This window comes from Microcebus murinus, chromosome 31 (genome assembly GCF_040939455.1).
Source record: "Microcebus murinus isolate Inina chromosome 31, M.murinus_Inina_mat1.0, whole genome shotgun sequence".
In the NCBI taxonomy this organism is placed as follows: Eukaryota; Metazoa; Chordata; class Mammalia; order Primates; family Cheirogaleidae; genus Microcebus; species Microcebus murinus.
In genome coordinates, this window is record NC_134134.1 from 2,072,371 (window position 1) to 2,094,553 (window position 22,183).

The following is a 22,183-nucleotide window of genomic DNA, read 5'->3' on the forward strand; positions in this document are numbered from 1 at the left end:
GGTTTGCCCTACACAGCAAGCCCTTTCCTGGCAGTATTCATTGGCAGTTCTAGTAACAAGGCAGGTCCTCAGAAACCAGGACATGTGAGTGGAGCAAGAAGAGTGTGGGGCATGAAATAAGATCCTGTGAGGTGAGAACATGGTGGAAGGGGTGTAGACAGGAAAATGGGCTACCTGAGTGAGATCTACCCCAGCAGGGGAGTAGCACAGGAATGATTTGTCTCAGGACGGCAGAAGACCCTGGACCAGGTCAGCTGCCAGAGAGTTCTGAGAGAGCCCTGGACTGGATCAAGCAGTGGCAAGGCCACCATGACGCACAAGAGGGAGAAGGTGATCTAAGATGATATTCATCAGAACTAAATTGATCACGTGTTGGGCGGAAAAGTGGGTGGAGCTGGAGACGTGTATATACACACCTAGTGGTTCCAGTGCTCACCATCTGGGGGATGGACATACTTGTAGGTCTGACTCAGGTGGGGCAAAGGCCATATACATAACCTAAACATTTTTATCCCTGTAATATGTTGAAATAAAAAAAATTTAAAAAGAACTAAATCTTGTGGAAAATTACCACACGAAGATACCAACCTAGAAACTCTATACTCAGCATTACAGGAATCTTCTCCAAAAGTGAGAGATGTGGTGATTGCTACAATGGGCAAGAGTGGGGAGGGCACCCTAGGAAGGAGGAGTCAGGGGCTGAAGGATGGGGGTTGTGGGTGCCAGTGAAAGAGAAGATGCATTTTCACACACCCCAATCTCTTTCATGGACTTCAAGAATAATAAATTTGGAAGGGCTCTCATCCAACATTACATTAGACATATTAGCTATATTCCAATGTATCCACATCATGATTCAGTAATTTTGTTGTAGGAAAAGATCAGAATGGCTTTTAAGAATATTTATTTGGAAATAATTATATTTTGCAAGATTTTTATGTTTTGTGTGGGTTTTTTTTTTGTATTTTTCTTGTTTATAACCACTTCAGTATGGTGCTCACCAGCCCCGAAACCTTTCCCACAGCCAGCATGCATAGTCTGCATGATAGTTTGTGCTTTGCATTGACAATGAATCCATTTTGCTCCTGTATGATGAGGAAAGATTTAAAGCACTGAAATCTTGATTTACATTACAGGCAGCTTTAATTATAATGTAAATCAGACTAGGTAACATATACATATATGTTTTCATTAGGTTATTTCTAAATGTTCACAATTTTATTTTGATAAATGAAAAATTAGAGAAGTCATGTCACGGCTGTTGGTTTAGTTGATGCTTGGCTGTGCGCCTTCCTATCACGGCTGGTGGCTAAAGTCTCTGTGCATGTTCACCTGTAGCTATCGACTATCGTCGATGCTCAGCTGTGAGCGTTCATCTGTGGCTATCAACTGTAGTTAACACTCATACCAAAGTGGTTAATAAGCTAGAGATTATATATCGGCCTTCTGATGTTGTCTTAGATCTTTCAAAGTTCAGAGATAGTAGCCTCTAATGCTGTGTTTGTCCCCTGATAAAACAACCTTACCCTCCACTCTTCACTGTGCACATGCCTTAAGCAGTTTTCCCTCATCCTGTCACATCAGCACCCCTAAATGCTACAAGTGCTAAAATGCAGCTTCAGATCCACACACCAAAGCACCTCTCAGCTGCCTTCCCTGGGCAACCCATAGGAAACTCACACTTACCAGGTAGAAAGCTAGGCTCACTCTGCAGCCTCTTTCACAACCCCCTGTGGTACTTCAGAGCATATTGTCACAGCAAAAGACAGCACAATAATTCACCCTCTCAATTTGGAAGCCTAAGTGTCATTGTCAAGGCTTATCCTTCACACCATATTCTTAAGTAGGCATAAGTCCCATGGATTCCTTATCATTTCTCTTACCTGACCCATCTGTTCCTACATCAGAAAAAGACACCATTGTGCACATGATCTCACCTCTAATATTACCTGAATCTACCTCTTTCCTTCCTCAATACCAAACCCTCAGCAGGGTCCTAGTCTGTGCCAGGTTGATTGGTCTGATGGGTTCCCAACTGTTCTTTTTCCCTGCAAGTTGGCCCCTCCAACTCATCCCCTAAAACTCTATTAGCTAGAGGATTTCCAAAATGCCAGGCAATTTTATCACCTCAATTCCGCCATAAACTTCTTCAGAGGCCCTGGCAGTTTCTGGGCTATCAGAATCAGTGTATAAAGCTCATTTGGATCGGGCTCTGATTCCTGCATAGTATCCTCCCATGCTCCCCCCATCCCTCCACCTGTGTTATTTTCATAAATGTTTAAGTATCTATGATGCACCAGCCACAGCCGAAGGATCCTACACATGTCCCATTCTCTCTCACCATTTACAAAAAAATGGATTTCCTATATGCACCATGCCTTTTTCTACTACTTTACATATACAAACATTGGCTTTTTTTCTTCCTGAAATCTTTCCCCAGCTCCTGTGCCTAATAAACCACAGTCCATAGAAGCCTGTCCACAGAGATAATATGTATGGCGTTTTCTTTACTTATAACTTACCTGGTTTTCTTTAGGAGCCCCCAGTCATTAAATTAAGGAAAACGTTAAGTCCAATTGCCATTTAACAAATGAGAAATGTGAGAATCAGTAAGCATAACGAACTTGTTCAAAGTTGACCGGCAAGTAAAGGAGCTAGATTTACCCAAATGTGGTACTTATAACCATGCTATACAGCTTATTTCCAAATGGATCGGTTATGGATGTTTTTGAACTGCTTACAGGGGCTTTCTGCTGTGAAGAAGCTTTGCTATATGCTGAATAGCAAAAATTTGGTCCATGCAACCAATTTAATTAATCCCTTCTGGCAACTTTAAGACTTTATAAGGAAGCACAATCGCTCACTTAATGTCCCTTTGGCAAATAATACATTGGGTTAAAGTGAGAGAATAGTAGAACTTGTATTGATGTTTACTTTTACCCTAAAATGTAGTGATGATGCTTTGCTAATATACTGATACTAGTAAATAAAGATTCTCTATATGCATGAATTACGGGTGCATGTCCCAAAAGTGTTTACTGGTAGGAGTTTGACAGAAACGGTATAGGGACCCCTGTTCTCTACTGACCTCTGCTCCTTTCTTTCTACTCTCCACACAGATCACTCCACTTGAGCCATAACTCACCAAGCTCACACTCAGGTTCTTCCCACATATCCTCACTCAGTGTACTCACTACCTTCATCCAGGCCCCTGATCAAATGGATCTCCCTAGGGGGACAACATCCACACCACACCCCAGCATCAACTCATTCTCCACTTATCCTGCTTTACTACTCTCCATCATAGTTACATTGACCTGACATTATATATTTGTGTCCATCACCACAAACAGAATGAAAGTTCAGGTAGCCTGGGAGCCTTCTCTGTTTGGGTTTCAGCCTTTTCCCCAGTGCAGTAGGAATTATGACCTGAATGGATGATTGTAGATTTTGCTCTTGTGTTACCATGTACACTCCTCAGTGTAGATCATCCTTTGGTTAAGCTTGTTTGGCGTCCTTATGGGTTTGTCTTATGTATAGGCCAATACTGTCTCTACACGTGGCTGGTTTCTGCTTGGCATCCAAGAGATCACTCTTCAATACTGAAAATATTTGATATCCGTGCTATAGTATAAGCTGTAGCTTTTAACCGCATGTTGCTATATAGCTCTTGAAAAGTGTCTAGTGTAACTAAAATACTGAATTTTTTATTGTATTTAGTTCTTCAGAATGTTTACTGTAATTGTGAGAGGATTTCAATTTCTAGAACTCTAATTAAGGACAAAATATTTCAAAAGTACATGTTCAAATGCAACACTGATTATGCTCTCTCTTCCAATGTGGCAAGTGACATATTCTAGAACTCTTGTATGATACCTTAGTAAATCCTTGTGAAATGCAAATGTAATTATTTACTAAAATTAAAAGAAGAAGGGCAGGGGAAAAATGAATTTCAAGTGCTGGAAAGTGCCTTGTGTTTTACTTTTGTGTAATTATATACAGATTTTGAACATAATGCTCTTTCAAACTGTCTTAAAAGTTAACAAATAAGGAACAAGCACGGCAGAACAACCAAACATCAAGGGTGATGTCATCCTTTAGGCCTGTTTCACAGCCCCCAGGATCCCTGGCTTCTTTTTGTCCTCACCATGCTGGAACTGCTGATCCTTTCTGGAAGCACCACAGTCATCCTCCTCATTTGGCCCTACCCACCTCTCCACTGCCCTATATGTTTTCTGCTCAGCAAGCCATCCCTCATGTAACAATTGTATATGTTCATGTTTATTCCTCAAATGGCCCTCAACTTTCCCTCTAGGCTTCATCACATCTTTCTCACTGACTGAAGCATTCAACTCTTCCTCATCATCACCCTGTTGGCAGCAGAGTGTCTCATGCTCACAATCCTGGCTGAGGACTGCTACATGGCCATCTGTCACCAATTGCCCTACCCTATCCACATTCCCCATGTCCTCTGTGTTCTCCCGGTGCTTGCATCTTGGCTGAGCGCAGTGCTGAATGCCTTGATCCATGTGCTCTGCTCTCTGACTTTCCATTACTTCACCTGCAGGGAAGGTCGTCATATTGTGCCTGAGATCCCAGCTGTATTTAAACTAGTCTCTGCTGAAACTTCCCTCTATATATCCATGTTATTGTATCCATGCTGTTATTTTTTCTTCCCTCCTATTTTAGCTATGGCCTCCTATATATTTATACTGTCCACTAGACTGCTGACAGTCTCAAGTCTGGGGCACATGGAAACCCTGGCTACTTACTTCTCTCACATGCCCCTGGAGTCTCTATTCTATGTGGCTGCCATTACAAAGTACCTTCTACAAAAGTCTCATTCCCCTGAGCAGGAGAAGTGGACTCTGTCATCTACACTATCCTAACGCCAATGCTCAACCCTCTCATCTACAATCTGACAAACGGGGATGTCTTTGGAGCCCCGAGGAGTGTTCTCAGAAAATAGGGAACATAAAAAAATTAAAATTCCACTGAAAATCCATATCTAAAGCAATGACACGTAAACATTGAAATGGTGGAATTTATCATATGTAGAGAGACATATTCATATGTATTTAACTATAAGGCGAGATATTTTGAGGAACAGACAATAGACAAAAAGAAATGATCCTGTCTTGAAAGTTGATATGTAAGTTGGTCATTTTCTTTTTTATTTATTTCTGTATTTGTACTCCAACATGATATATTTGGAATGTGGCTTATTTGTGTACTATATCAAATATCCATTTCTTATTCCTGTGCAATCATCTTATTTGGTCATTGTTATTTTTTTGTTTTATTTATGTTTTTAATTGACAAATAATTGTATATGTATATCTTGTACACAGTGTGATGATTTTATTAGGCATACTTTGGCAAAGATAAGATAAAACTAATTGACATTTCTCAAAAGACAGAAATGAATGTTCAACAGATATATGTCTAAATGCTGAACCTATCTAATCATCATGGAAATGAAAGTTAAAGCCACAATGAGCTATTACCTCACACCTGTGAGAATGCCTGTTCTTAATGATGAATGCTGAGTGCTTATGAGGATATGGAGAAAAGGAAACACATATTATTGCTGTGAATATAAGTTAGGACAGCCAAATGTATTTGTATTTCAATAAATTTAGGGGGTGCCAGTCGTGTATTTTTCTTTGATGTATGTATGAACTATATAGTGTTAAATTCAGGACATTTAGTGTATCATTCATTCAACAAATATAGGTTTCACCCAGTAGGTAAGATTTTATCCCTCACTGCCAATCACCCTTCTCCCTTCTGAGTCTTAAAAATCTATTTTCTCAATACAGCCATTGTAGAAAATAGTATAGAGATTCCTCAACAATGAAAATTGAATTACCATATGATTCATCACTCCCATTTCTTCATGCATATTCAATTGAAGCAAAACCAGTATGTAGAAGATATATCTGTCCTTCCATATTCATTACAACAATATTCATCCTAGCCCAGGTATAGAAGCAGCTTACCTGTCCATCAGCACATGAATGGATAAAGAAAATGAGGGGCATTTACACAATGAGCCTTCAAACAGAATGAAATTCTGTCATTTGTGACAACGTGTGTTTAATGGGAGGACATGATGCTAAGTAAAGTAAGCCAGACACAGAAAGACAAATACAGTATGATCTCACTTATATGTGGAATCTAAAGAAAGCTGATTTCATAATGGGAAGTGTGGTGACCACAGAGAGTGGGATGGGGAAAGAGAAAACCAAAGGATACAAAGTATCAGTTTGTGCATTTTTAAAAATTCATAGACCTCTAAATAGAAGAACCATGATATCCTTAGCTAAATATTTCTATTAAAATGTAGTATTCTTCTAATGCTACCATTATAGACAATATAATAATTTATGTTTTTAATGTATAATTTTTCCTAAATTTTAAATTTTTCCTAAAGTAACCAGAACCCTAACTTATGGCATAAGATTACTAAATCAAAATTTATTGATACATTTATAATTTTTAAATAAACTTGACTTTTTGCTTAAGTTACTTTGCAATCATTACTTTATTGACCTCTATATTTGCTTTGTGCCTCAATATTTGCTATTTTTATAAAGTTTAGGAAAGATGTATGGTTTTAATTTTTATTTTTTTATTTCACGAAAATATGAGAGTACAAACATTTTAGTCACATTTTATATCTTTGCCTCTCCCTAGCAAGGGTTAGAGTTATGACCTTCCCCTCCATGGTGATCAAGGCATCCCTCAGATGTGGGTCTACCCCCAAATCCCTGAATCCCTGGTGAACACCACCACCATTAGAACACCGTACTGTTAATCAGTCAGTACCAATTGGATGGCGAGTATATGTGGAGCCCTTTCTTCTGATCTTGTGTCAGTTTACTTCAGATAATGGACTCACTCAATCAAGGAGAATATAAGCAGTGCTATCTTAGTGTCATTTCTTAAAATTGAGTAATATTTCATTATAAACATACACCAAATATTAATAATCTATTCAGGAATTGACTGGCTCTTGGTGGTTTTTATTTTTTTACTTTAAAATTGTAACATGCTCATTAGTTTAATTTCATTAGAGTTTGTATCTTTGGAGGTGTAGGTTATTATCAAATAATGAACAGGTGTCCTGAAAATTTCAGCACACTATAGGAGCTCCCTCTACGAAAGCCCATTGGGAAGGTGAACTGCAATGTAGATTAAGGCTAATGACATATTAATTACCCTTAGGATACCTAGGTCACTTTGTAAATCTTATGCCTTGTCTGGGAAACACTAGATTGATAAAGCATTCCCTCCTTCCTCAGGTGTAGAAGCGGTTCAGGGTAGAATTAAGGGTGGAGCAGCACCAAAATGGAATGGCAGCCTTATCCATCTCCCCAGGTGGAGCAACTGCTGGAAAGAGCCCCCAAAACAGGGCACCATTGTCCTGAGAAGAGCCAGAGATCCTAACTATCTGCCTAAGATTTGTAAATCCTTTTGAAATAGTTTTAAAAAGGTTTTTTTTTTAAGAAATGCTTTTTCTGAAACTGAGAAACATCTATTTAAATGAAATATCAAAGAAAATAGTTAACTATCCCACAATTTCCATATGAAGATGGGCTCCTAACTTCAGAGAGCATCTACCTTTGAGTTGCAAAATTATCTCCTCCTGCCTTGACTTGAAAGGCTTGTTTTTTATTGGAATTTCAACAATTACCAAAAAAGAGACTCTCGCTAATTACCAAGTAAGTTTACGGTGCACTGTTTATGACAAATAGGGCTGTCTAGTGTTCTTTCTTCTTTCTTAAAAGGTAATTATTATTTATGTAAATAACATGTATGTAAAAGTTAGGATTTGCTTAGTTATGTAGAGTAATGACTTTGTGTGTGCCTTTGAAATCTCTCAGTGGCTTGGCACTGTGCACATCACATTCTGCTTTGAGTAATAAAAGGGTTTTCTTTTAAATCTCTTTTAACTTTGTAGATAAGTTTTCTGATTTGGATACCCTTTAATTTTAATATTTCCTAAACACTTTCCAGAATTAAAAATGCAACATAAACATGAAATGTGCCTACCACTTCTAAATTACAAGGGCTTTGAACACTAGATTCCTTCTTGAGCTTCCAGTCTGTAACCTGCAAGTCTGCAGCACAGAGCTTCACTGTCCCCACATCTGCACACAGTAAGTTCTCTAGGCCTCAGTGGTGTCTATTTTCCCTCTGAAGCATACTTAGACCAGATTCCTGTGACTACCTTCCCAAAGGATAATAATCACTATTTCTATCCTTTCTCTAAACAAATGTCACATCTTTAGAAGTGAAATGGTGTCAGAGACTGTAGGGCTCAGACACAAATGGGAACAAGATAATGCACACTGGGTGCAACACACAAACTCCCTTTCTGCCTTGTCTTCTTGCCCAAATGCGAGGAAATGTACAGTGAGTGCTACGGAGTCTATGCCTCTCAAGGGACCTAAATCTGCAGCTCTGAATTCTGAATCCAAGGTATGAGGTTCCTCAGGATGCATTAGTTCAGGTTCCAAAGAGGAATTTCTCTTCCTATTTCCTTCCCTGTCTGTAAATGCAAAGAATACAAAAGTTCAATCCAAACTAGACCTGGCTTCAACCTGGAATTCACAAGACAGGGACATACTTTGGACTGAGGATGTACCAAAATCTCAGGGGAGACATATGCTGCAGTGTAAGAGAGCAACATGGACTTGTAAGTTGACTTTGCAAGGACCCTTTTGGGGTGAGTGTACACAATTTTCTAGATCTTGTGTCTTGTCATATTATAGTTGTGTGAGAAGAATAGAAATACTGGCACCACATCTAAATGTTTCTGTAAATTATTGTACACTTACCACTCACCTTTTCTGGCATAACAAGGATTAAATCTCACAATGTAAATGCTCTTCACAGTGCAACAAACTATACTTGTGAGCACATAGCACATGCTCAGTAGACATTGCATTATGCTGCACTTCGCATTGGAAATTAAGTATATGTTGTGATGAGAGTTGGGCAAAAGGCAGTATGTATGCTGTGCTTGCTGTCACTATCTGAGTACTACTAATATTGGGTCAAGTTTGAGCAACATCAGGACTAAAAGGGGACATAATAAGTAATCCAATTAATGTAGCCCTTCCACACCAGCAGATCACAATTCTTAGAGTGAGGCCCACAGTACCACATGATTTACATTCACATTGATGTTTCAGAGACAATTTTAAGGTAATTACCTCTGAGCCCAGGCTTTCAATTAGGATAATCTGGCTGGATAGAAAAAACACCATCACCTGCCTTTTGAGCTGGATGGGAACATCCATGTGGTTTTAATTGTGCCCCACAAAATTCTAATTTGATACCAGCGTCAAGCATTAGGACTTCTGCATATATTCATGTGAATTGAGTTTAGCCTTTGTTTTAGAGGGAAGTCACAGGTTCTGCTCTCTGGGTTTGGTAGAGGCAGATCAGTTTGGTTCAGATTCCCATTCCTGTAGCAAAAACTCCTGGCACCTGTAGCAGGGGAAGGTAACCGGAAGAAAAGATAGGAGAACCTCACATTTTGGTCTATATGAATGAGCTGATCATAGCTGAATCTTTTCTATGACCAAGAACAAGTGAGTGTAGCCTTTCTGCATTTTATGTTCCTCCTGCTTGTGAATATTGTGGAAACAAGGGAACAAATTGTGCTGACTCCTTTAAGCGTAGTCTGAAGATTTAATTATAATCGTTCTACATAATCTCACCTGAAAAGGAATTTCAGAGTAGAAGAAGAGGGAGAAGAAATGGCTGGTTTTCAGGTAAGTGTGTCCCAATTAAGGGGTTGTGTCCACTCTTTCTCCTAGAAAGTCATGTAGAACCTCAATTTTTTGAACTTGTAAACCTTTACTTCTTTACTTCTGATGTATATGCCTAAAAAGTTTTGTAACTACTTGTTTTTCTTTATTCTTATGATAGTCAAGGAGCTCTGGAATATCCTTCCTCCCTATATAACAGAACCTGCTCTATATTCTCTCCCATAAGCTTCTTACTACAATAACCGAGTTTCATAAGAACTGTATGACATGTAATATTGAAAATGTTCCCATTGTGACAGGTCAAGATGGAATAGTGTGAATGTCTGAGATTCGTCCTGGGGATGGGATAGAGTCTTTGGATTTGAGTGAGGAAGGGAAACATGTACTCTCAATGTATGATCTGGATGCTTCATTAGCTCTACATAAAATATCATTAGGAAAATTTCAAAAGAAGATAGCATTGATTGAAAAGAATAACCAGAAAATTATGGAGAAAAGCGAAAATAGAAGAGTTGCTCTGTATGATGCTAAACTATTTAGATACATTATTAAAGACAACAAAATATAGGAAGTATCAGTATCTGAAATTTGTATAAATTGATGATTCTTCATGGTTACATATTGTTGGCCACTACCATCCCAGCAGTGATTTGTGTCCTCCTCTTTGCAACGATGCCTAACACCAATCTGTGCAGCTAAAGTTATGTTAATTTCATTCACTTGCTTAAGATGCTCTCTGACAGATTCATCCAATATAAAGTTAATTGTTTTTTTTCCTTTATTGTTAAGTGTCTTGTGGAGATTTACTGACTGATGTGCATGAGCCATCACATTAAATCTGGAAGCTCTAATTTATTCTTATACATTGCTTTGAAAAATGAGGGCTATTATCAGTGTTCTGTTCAGATGAACTGAGATAAATTCAAAGTCTACCACTTATTGGATATTGACAATATACTCTCCTTAGGCAAGCAGCATTGTTATCAGTAGTTATATTATGTGACAGGCAGAGATTCAGACTACACCCCAGATCTACTGAATCAGAGCCTGCATTTAAAAAAAAATCTTCAGTTCTTTATTGTACTGATCAAAATTATGTGATACTTTCTAAATCTCTGTTTCCCTATGTGAGAAATATGCACAATTTACTGATATGATGTAAATATAACACCCATAAATTTATATTACTGTACTGAGGCCTTTAATTTTGTATTAAATACTTTATCCTCTAAAGCAGAATCATATGCACACAGTTTCATACATCTTTTCTGATCCTCATTCCTGTGAATAAGAGAATATGTTCAAGAATATTAATATGCTAAAAAATATCACATTGGATAATTCTATTCACTCATATGTCAGAAAAAGTTCTCATAACTTATTTTCCTTGTAGTCAAATGAATAACTCTCTCTATGGCCACTTGGGAAATATGTGTCTTTTTACAGGAGATGGTGACATTTCTGGATGTGGCTGTAGAATTCTCTCCAGAAGAGTGGGCATGCCTTGACAATGCTCAGAGAAATTTGTATAGGGATGTGATGTTGGAGAACTATGGAAACCTGGTCTCACTTAGTGAGGATCACTTAAGTACAGAATTCCTATTCCACATTAAGGCCATTAGTATATTTGGTATATAGTTCCTTAAAAGTATCTACTTTACATGAATGAATTTTATATCCATGCTTTTACAGAAAATTTGAAGATTGTCGTTGTGTAAAATAAAATCATTAGATGTCTCATGTTATGTTGAACCTTACCCTTTCTTGGACTGATATGTATATTTCACACTAGATTAGTGGTTACTCCAGAAATCAGGGTATATAATTGTTGCCTGCACCTTAGAATAGAATTTCCACCTTTTATTTATTTAGTGCTAGTGGGAATTGGTGCTCTAGTCATAAATTAGAAATAATTTTTTATCATTCTACAGGGTCTGTGAGAAAACAATACGTTGCAAACGAATTTTATAGAATTTTCTGTAATGTTGTGTTTACTAAGGATAATACTGCATTAGTAATTGGAAAGTCTTCAGTAAGAGTCATGTGAAATTTTTCTAATGAAACAGGTCTTGCTGTCTCAAAGCCAGAGCTGATTGCATGTCTGGAGCAAAGGATAGAGCCCTGGATTATGAAGAAAGAGGAAACAACAGTTAAATATCCAGGTAGGTGAGATTCAGTGAAGCACATAACAAATGTTAGAGAATTATATCTCAAAGAGGAAGGCAGATATTAAAAAGTGGATTGGAATATTCTGTTCAGTTGGAAATGATTTTTAGAAGCCTGTGTAAGGTGCTCTTTATCTACCAGAAGGACATCTTTTGTCCCAGGCTCTTTAACTCTCTAAGAATTCTACCCATGCAGTGATCATCCTTAGAAGTCAGTGAGAGCCATACTTCTTGTGATACCTTATAAGGGACTACATTATCTATTAGCATTGCTAATAGACGCGACTATCTGTGCAGGAGGAGTTTATGAGTTATGGGACTATCTGTGCATATTTTGAAGACCACTACATTAAACCATCTTTTGACAGGGTTTTGCTCTCCTGCCATTTCTTGACTACAGTGGCTGATCATAGCTCACTGCAAACTCAAACATCTGGGCTCCAGGGATCCTAGTACCTCTGTCTTCCAAGTAGCTGGAACTATGGGCATGAATTACCATGGCCAGCCTTTATTTTTCATTATTATTATTATCTGGTAAAAATGGAATCTCCTTATGTTGCTAGGGCTGGTATAAAATCCTGGCCTCAAGTGATCCTTCTTGCTTGGCCTCCAAAAGTGCTGGGATTATACGTGTGCTCCTCCATGCCCAGCTCCCTGTTTTAAGTTCCTTTTGATGTGTCATTTCTGAAATGTGTAAAGGGTAACAGTGGAGATATTTGGATTTGTTTCTGTAATACCAGAAACCCTAGGGACAGATAGTCATATTTTCTGCATCATGATTTCCAATTCTAAGTTTTCAGAGGCAAGTCTACAGAAAGTGAGGCTCACTAACTTTGTACAAATGCATAGCGTCTGCCTAAATGTAAGAAAATCTAATGTTATTTCACTTCTAAGTAATCATTTTCTAGAATAAATAAGAGTAAATTTTCAACTTTATTATAGCCAAATACCAAAACTATATTATAGTTTATTTTGCACTCTCACCCTATAGAATTCCAAAATAATCTTTCTCATTCAGTGCTTCACATACAAGAATATATTTATATTCCCAATAGATTCACACTATTTTGATAACTTATATTCCATAATTTCCCCCTGTTTAGTAGCATCAGAATTGTGTCATTCATATGTGTGTATGTGTGCATATATTTCTGTGTATGGGGTGTTTAATGGGTGGAAGTTTCCACAAATATGAATTGTGTAACTGTATATATTTATTGTACACACTGTAGTGATCTGATGTGTGTATAAATAGTAAAACAATATAATAAGGTAATAAACTGTTCCATCATCTCACATATTTACCATTTAATTATAGTGAGAACATTTATTAATAGTGAGGTCTATGGTCTTAACAAATTTTAAGCATATACATTATTAATAACTCTATTCATGTTGCCATACAATAGATCTCCAAGATCTATTCATCTTATAACTAAAAGATTTTACCCTTAAACATCTCCTCATTTTTTCTGACGCTATACCCTGGAAACCACTGTTGTACTCTTTATTTTTATAAAATAAACTTTTTAAAAATAATTATCCATAGCAGTATTTATCTTTCTGGGAATGGCTGATTTTACTTAGGATAATGCCTACTACGTCCATCCATGTTGTTGAGATGGCAGGATATTTATCATTTTCATATCTCAGTAATACTATATGGTATGTGTTTGTACAAGCATTTTTTTTAATTTCTTTTTTTTTTATTTCAGCATATTATGGGGGTACAGATTTTAAGGTTTCAATAAATGCCCATTTCCCCCCCTCCTCCCAAAAGTCTGAGTCTCCATCATTACCATCCCCCAGATGGTGCACATATACATACATCATTATGTATGTATATACCTGCCCCCCGCCACCCTCCCACCTGCCCAATACCCTATTACTGTAGTACCTATGTGTCCACTTAGGTGCTACTCAGTTAATACCAGTTTGCTGGAGAATATATCTGGTGCTTGTTTTTCCATTCTTGGGATACTTCACTTAGTAGTATGGGTTCCAGCTCTAACCAGGAAAATATAAGATGTGCTATATCACCGTTGTTTCTTAGAGCTGAATAGTACTCCATGGTATACATATGCCACATTTTATTAATCCATTCTTTGATTGATGGGCACTTGGGCTGTTTCCACAGCCTTGCAACTATGAATTGTGCTGCTATAAACATTCAAGTGCAGGTGTCTTTTTTGTAGAGTGTCATTGGATCATTTGGGTAGATGCCCAGCAATGGGATTGCTGGATCAAATGGTAGATTCACTTGTATCGCTTTAAGGTATCTCCATATTGCTTTCCACAGAGGTTGAACTAGTTTGCAGTCCCACCAGCAGTGTAGGAGTGTTCCTCTCTCTCCGCAACCATGCCAGCATTTATTGTTTGGAGATTTTTTGATAAAGGCCATTCTCACTGGGGTTAAGTGATATCTCATTGTGGTTTTGATTTGCATTTCCCTGATGATTAGAGATGTTGAGCATTTCTTCATATGTTTGTTGGCCATTCTTCTGTCTTCTTTAGAAAAGTTTCTGTTCAAGTCCTTTGCCCACTTTTTAATGGGGTTATTTGATTTTTTCTTCCTAATTTTCGTGAGTTCTAAGTATATTCTAGTTATCAGTCCCTTATCGGATGCATAGGATGCAAAAATTTTCTCCCATTCTATAGGTTGTCTGTTTACTTTCATGACTATTTCTTTGGCTGTGCAGAAGCTTTGTAGTTTGATCATGTCCCATTTATTTATTTTTGTTGCTGCTGTGATTGCCTTTGGGGACTTCTTCATAAACTCTTTGCCCAGGCCGATGTCTAGGAGAGTGTTTCCAAATTTTTCGTCTAGAGTTCTAATAGTTTCATACCTTAGGTTTAAGTCTGTTATCCAGCATGAGTTTGTTTTTGTGAGAGGTGAAAGGTGTGGGTCCAGTTTTAGCCTTCTGCAGGTGGCTATCCAGTTTTTCCAGCACCATTTACTGAAAAGGGATTCTTTTCCCCAGCGTATGTTTTTGTCTGCTTTGTCAAAGATTAGATGGCTATATGAGGATGGTTTTCTATCAGGATTCTCACATCTGTTCCACTGGTCAATATTCCTATTTTTGTGCCAATACCATATTGTTTTAATTACTACAGCTTTGTAGTATATTTTGATATCTGGCATATTAATGCCTCCCATTTTGCTTTTGTTGCCTAGAATTGCTCTTGATATTCGGGGTCTTCTTTGGTTCCACACGAAGTGTAAAATTATTTTTTCTAGATCTGTGAAGAATGCTGATGGGATTTTAATAGGTATTGGATTGAATCTGTAGATCAGTTTGGGTAGTATAGACATTTTGATGATATTGAGTCTGCCGATCCACGAGCATGGTATGGATTTCCATCTGTTTACATCCTCTGCTATTTCCTTCCTCAGTGTTTCATAGTTCTCCCTGTAGAGGTCTTTTACATCCTTGGTTAAGTATATTCCGAGGTACTTTAATTCCTTTTTTGCTATTGTGAAGGGAATTGAGTCTTTGATTTGGTTCTCAATTAGATTGTTGTTGGCATATATGAATGCCTCTGATTTCTGTGTATTGATTTTGTATCCTCAGACTTTACTAAATTCATTGATCAGTTCCAGGAGTTTCTTGGTTGAATCTTTGGGGTTTTCTAGATATAATATCATATCATCAGCAAACAGTGAAAGTTTGATCTCTTCTGCCCCTATTTGGATACCTTTGATTCCATTTTCCTGTCTGATTGCTGTAGCCAAGACTTCCAGTACTATGTTGAACAGAAGTGGAGATAGTGGGCAGCCTTGTCTGGTTCCAGTTCTAAGTGGGAATGATTTCAATTTTTCTTCATTCAGTATGATGTTGGCTATGGGTCTGTCATATATGGCTTGTATCATTTTTAGGTATGTCCCTTCTATGCCTATTTTCTTAAGTGTTCGTATCATGAAAGGGTGTTGAATTTTGTCAAAAGCTTTTTCTGCATCTATTGAAAGAATCATGTAGTCTTTGTTTTTGCTTCTGTTTATGTGGTGAATTGCATTTATAGATTTACGTATGTTGAACCATCCCTGCATCCCTGGGATGAAGCCCACTTGGTCGTGATGGATTATTTTTTTGATAAGCGTCTGGATTCGGTTAGCTAAGATTTTGTTGAAAATTTTTGCATCTATATTCATTAGGAATATTGGTCTGTAGTTTTCTTTTTTTGTTGCATCTTTTCCTGGTTTTGGTATCAGAGTAATATTCGCTTCATAAAAGGTGTCGGGGAGGTTTCCGTTCTTCTCGATGTTGTGGAATAGTTTCTGCAAGATAAGTACTAATTCTTCTTTGTAAGTGTGGTAAAATTCAGGTGTGAAGCCATCTGGACTGGGACTTTTCTTTCTAGTGAGATTTTTAATTGCTGTTTCTATTTCAGCTGTTGAGATTGGTCTATTCAGGGAATCTATTTCTTCCTGGTTGAATCTAAGGAGGCTGTGTGTTTCTAGAAATTTGTCCATTTCCTCCACATTTTCCAGTTTGTGTGCATAAAGATTTTTGTAGTATTCATAAACTGTATCTTGTATCTCTTTGGGATCAGTTGTGATATCTCCTTTTTTATTCCTGATGGAGCTTATTACAGATTTCTCTTTTCTGCTTTTCGTTAGCTTAGCCAATGGTGTGTCAATTTTATTTATTTTTTCAAAGAACAAACTTTTTGTTTTATTAATCTCCTGAATAGCTTCCCTGTTTTCAATTTCATTTAGTTCTGATTTGATCTTGTTGATTTCACTTCTCCTGCTGGGTTTGGGGTTGGTCTGTTCTTCTTTTTCCAGCTCTTTGAGTCGCTTCATTAGATTGTCTATTTGTGATCTTCTTGTCTTTTGCTTATAGGCATTTATGGAGATAAACTTTCCTCTGAGAACTGCTTTAGCTGTGTCCCAGAGGAGTTGATAACTTGTCTCTCCAGTGTCGTTTTCAATAGAATTTTTTTATTTCCATCTTGTTTTCTTCATTTATGAAGTAATCATTTAGTAGGAGGTTGTTTAATTTCCACGTTTTTGTGTAGAAATGTGAGTTTCTGTTAGGGTTGATTTCTACTTTTATTCCACTGTGATTGAGACGGTACATCGTATGATTTCTATTTTTTTAAATTTCTTGAGATTTACTTTGTGTCCTAAGATATGGTCAATCTTAGAGAATGTCCCATGAACTGATGAGAAGAACGTACATTCAGTGGATTTTGGGTAGAATGTTCTGTAAATGTCAGTCAGACCCAATTGTTTTAGAGTTTTGTTTAAGTCGATTATTTCTTTATTAATTTTCTGTTTGGAGGATCTGTCTCGTGCCGTCAGTGGGGTGTTGAAATCTCTGGCGATTATGGAGGTGCTATTAATCCATTTGCTTAGCTTCAGTAAGGTTTGCTTTATGAATCTGGGTGCACCTAAGTTGGGTGCATATATATATAAAATTGTTATCTCTTCTTGTTGAACTGTGCCCTTCACCATTATATAATGACCCTCTTTGTCTTTCACTACTTTTGTTGGGTTAAAAATTAAATCGTCTGAAATTAGAACTGCCACATCAGCCTTCTTTTGGCTTCTATTTGTTTGGAATATTGATCTCCACCCTTTTATTTTTAGTGTATATGTAACCTTGCAGGTTAGATGTGTTTCCTGAAGACAACATATACTTGGCCTGTATTTTCTTATCCATTCAGCCAGTCTATGTTTCTTGAGTGGAGAGTTTAAGCCATTCACATTTATTGAGAGAACTGATAGGTAAGGTAGGTTACTGTTCATTCTGTTGGGTTGGATGTTTTTGTTATGAATTCTGTCTTGAGCCATTGTAATATCTGGCCTTTAATATCTTTGGGTTTTGGTTGTTTTTATATTCGTGGGTTATTATTATGATGTTCCGTGTGTAACACTGTTTTAAGTACTTCTTGTAGGGCTGGTCTTGTCTTGGTGAATTCTCTGAGCCTTTGCTTGTCTGAGAATGTTTTTATTTCTCCTTCATATATGAAGCTTAGTTTTGCAGGGAATAATATTCTAGGCTGGGCATTGTTTTGTTTCAAAAGAGTGAGAATGGGGCCCCAGTCTCTCCTTGCTTGTAAAGTCTCATTAGAGAAGTCTGATGTTATTTGAATTGGCTTTCCCTTGTATGTTACTTGCTTCTTTTGCCTTACAGCTCTTAGAAGGGCCTCTTTAGTTGATACTTTGGTCAGTCTGATGACTGCATGTCGTGACGTCTTCCTGTTTGCATTGATCTCCAGGGGTCCTCTGAGCTTCTTGAACTTGTATATCAAGATTTTGAGCAAGGCCTGGGAAATTTTCCTCTATTATATCTTCAAAAACCTTGTCCAACCCTTGAGTGGTGTCTTCCTCCCCTTCTCATAACCCTATGACCCTCACATTAGGTTTCTTCACATAATCCCACAGCTCTTGTAGGCTTTGCTCTTTTCTCTTGTTTCTCTGCTCTATTTCTGTGACTGATTTATGTAATTGGACAGTGTTATTTTCAAGCTCTGAGATTCTTTCTTCTGTTTGATCTACCCTGTTCTTGAGACTTTCCACTGTATTTTGTAGTTCCTTGAATTGATTCTTCATTTCCAGGAGTTCGGTTACACTTTTCTTCATTGTGTCTATTTCTTTTTCCATATCCTGGAGGCTTTTTGTGGTTTCTTTGTGTTGGTTATTGAGTTGTTGTTGCAGCTCGGTGAGTGTTCTTATGATCCACATACGAAATTCCTCTTCTGTTATATTGGTTTCCTGATTTTGGTTGGTGTCCGTTTCTAGGGGGCTGGTGCTCCTCTTTGGGGGTGTGTTTTCTGTTTGGTTCTTCATGTTTCCTGAGTTCTTTCGCTGATTTATTCCCATGTCGATCAGTTGTTGTTTCTTTCTTTAAGTTATTGTTTGGGTATTCACACACCTTTTTTGTTTCTGAGGCGTTAGGTGGTGTCCGTGGGTGAAATTGGACCACTCCCTGTATATAGAGTCAGTGGGTGCCATGGAAAGCCTGTGCAAGATGCCGTCCCTGTCAGTAGGTGGCATTGTTTGGAGGAACAGGCTATGCTGTTGATTTTGTGTCCTGTTTTCAGCTCTTGTTCTGGGAGGAGTTGGGTTGGATAAGCCTGCCCTCAGGCCATTAGCAGGGGTCAAAGTTCTGTTCTCTGCTTACAGGGAAAGCTGTCAGGTTACGGCTGGAATGGTCCCGCTCAGCCAGAAAGTCTGGGGGTGGGGGTCGGGCTGTCTGAGACCCACAGTCTGGAGCGAGCCTCCCTTCTTTCCACCCTCCCCAAGACCCCAGCTACTCCTGGGCCTCTGCCAGCAGGCCATACCACAAGCCACCAGGCCTCCCCGGACTGTGATGTTAGCGGGGAGGTTCCCTGAACAGGAACGCCACCTGGGTTGGCCGCACGGCCTCCTCCTGGGAGGAGGGTTGCCTCTAGGACGCCAATCTGCCCCTGGAGGCACACACACCTCAGTAGTCTGTTCACGTATAACCCTTCTGTGCCCTGGGCAATGCTAGCCCTTGGTGCAGGGTATCTGGTCTGCAGGTCCTACCTCTGGGTCCCAGAGTTCAAACTGTATCCCCACCCGGGAGAGGAGTTCCGGTCCCAATTCACCCACAGGGAGCCCAAACTGGGTCTATGTCTCTCAGCCTCTGAGTCGGCCCCGTTCTCCTGGGAACACCGTGCCAGCAGCACCTGGGAGGGCGGGCGGGTAGGGAGCTCACAGTCTGAGTTCCCCTAAGTCTGCTGTTGGGTCCCAAAAGGGAAGGTCCCATTCCCTGGAGGTGCCTCTGGCTGGTGGCTGTATTGTCTCTCTGGGTAGCTGCGGGTAGGGTCGGCGGAGGGGAGGAGGAGGCAATATGGCGCCTGCCGGGAGGCTCGGGTCCGTGCACATGGAGTTGCCTGGAGGAAGTTTAGAACCTGGTGCCACGTCTGCTACAGGCTCACCGCTGGCAGGCGGCGGCTGTCTCTGGGCTGGTGTCCACAAGTCTCTCCACCCGCTGGGGAGCCCACCTGCAGTCCCAAATGCAGGGGAGGGGAAACAGCAAATCCACCTACCCTTGCCGCTGGTTTCCGGGCTCGAGTTGTAGTCATTTTTATATTATGAGGATGTAATCTATTATGGTTAAGTGGGCTTCATCCGAGAGATGGGCATTGAGGGTACTTACCTCAAAATGTTAAAGGTCGTATATGACAAACCCCCAGTCAATCTGACACTGAACAGAGAAAATTTGAAAGCATTCCTGCTTATAAACAGATAATATATCCCTCTAAGTTCGTGGTATGTCTTGTTATTTCCTGTCACTTTTTGTCTATTGCTTTCACCAGGTATGAAGTCAAGTCTCTTTAGAGAGAATAGAGTTGGATTTTTTAATTTCTTTATTTAAATGTGTCTTCTGACTAGAAATACTAGTACATAAATATTTGCATAATTTTCTAAAAAGGAGGGATCAAAATTGCACTAATATTAATTGTTTATATAACTTTCATCACCATGTTGTCTTTCTTTCCACTCCTTTTTCATCATTCCACCTCACTGATTTTTATTGATATATTTTGTTTCTGTGGCCACCTTCGTTTGTATATCTCTTTAAACACTTTTCTGCTGTTCATTGTGAGAATTACCCAAAATCTTTTGAAGCTGCAACTTATGTTAAACTGACAACTACTTAACTTCAACTGTATACAAAAATTCATAATATTTATATCTGCCCTCAACTTTCTGATATAGATGTCAATAATTATGTCTCTTTATATTATGTCAATTAACATGTAGTAATGATCATTTTTATTTTGTCTTTCAAATTTTGTATCATAATTAGATGTTTTTGCACCATCAATATACTGCAGAATTTTATTTTTGATATGTGCATATCATTCCCAGAGTGTTGTGTAGTTGTCTTGGAGTATAGAAACCAGCCATTCAAAGGCCATCAAAAACCAGATGTATGGACACATGTGCCATGGGTTTGAATCTCTTTTGAAGGAGAATCCAGGAAATGGAATTTTACTGCTAAAGTGAGAACTCTGTATCAGTGGGGAGGAAGTGTTTTGCTGGATAAATATAACAAATGTTCCTTCCCCTTCCATATGGTTCTTGCTGTCATACTCATATGGGATGCCATGAAATATTACCACTTATGATTTCTCAATGAATCATGTTTGCAAATATATTTTGGAGGTCATACATCTATGATGGAAGTAAGACTATGGTATTCTATTGCACTTTCTTGCTAATGTGCTTGGTATAGTTTTGTATATTAAAATTATGAAGTATATTTACCTAAGTATAATAAGTGAGATACTTTGTTATTTTCATTTCTTTCAGAACTCTCTTCCCATTGTACTGAAGACCCAATGCCAGAGCAGGGCATAAAACATTCATTCCAGAAATCAATAATAAGACTGTACGGAAGCTGTGACCAGGAAAATGTACTTTTAAGAAAAGACTGGGAGTGTTTGGATGAGTGTAAGAGGCAGAAAGTATTTTATGATGGTCTTACCCAATGTTTGTCAGGTAACCATAGGAAAATCTTGAAAGGTTATAAATGTATAAAATTATTTAGCAAATCCTCAAATCTAAATAAACCTAAGATAAGACATACTGGAGAGAAAAGTTTCAAACATAATGAATGTGGCAAATTTTTTAACCACAGCTCAAATATTGTTGGAAATAGGAATTTTCAAACTGTAGGGAAAACCTATAAGTGTGAAGAATGTGGAAAACTCTTTAACTGCTATCCAAAACTTTCTATACATAGGAGAATTCACACAGGAGACAAATCCTACAAATGTGAAGTATGTGGCAAAGCTTTTACTCAGTGCTCAACTGTTACTCAACATAAAATAATTCATAGTGGAGAGAAACCCTACAAATGTGAAGAATGTCACACAGCCTTTATCAAGAATGGACATGTCAATCGATATAAACAAATTCATACAGGAGAGAAACCCTACAAATGTGAGGAATGTGGCAAAGCCTTTACCTGGTGCTCAAACCTTACTCGGCATAAAAGAATTCATAGTGGAGAGAAACCCCACAAATGTGAAGAATGTGGAAAAGCCTTTACCCAGAGCACACACCTTAATCAACATAAAAGAATTCATACTGGAGAGAAACCCTACAAATGTGAAGAATGTGGCAAAGCCTTTATCCAGTGTACAAACCTTACTAAACATAAAAGAATTCATAGTGGAGAGAAACCATACGAATGTGAAGAATGTGGCAAAGCCTTTACCCAGAGCACACACCTTAATCAACATAAAAGA

General features: G+C 38.4%; 1 protein-coding gene across 1 annotated transcript in view; it reads left to right on the forward strand.

Annotated features, from left to right (window-relative positions):
• Positions 1 to 22,183, forward strand: part of LOC109730345 (zinc finger protein 682-like) — a 79,925-nt gene that overhangs the window by 19,548 nt on the left and 38,194 nt on the right. The window contains exons 3-4 of the mRNA XM_075998869.1: positions 11,852 to 11,947; positions 21,243 to 21,530. Of these exons, the coding sequence (XP_075854984.1) occupies positions 11,852 to 11,947; positions 21,243 to 21,530 (384 nt within the window). The remainder of the gene's footprint in view (positions 1 to 11,851; positions 11,948 to 21,242; positions 21,531 to 22,183) is intronic.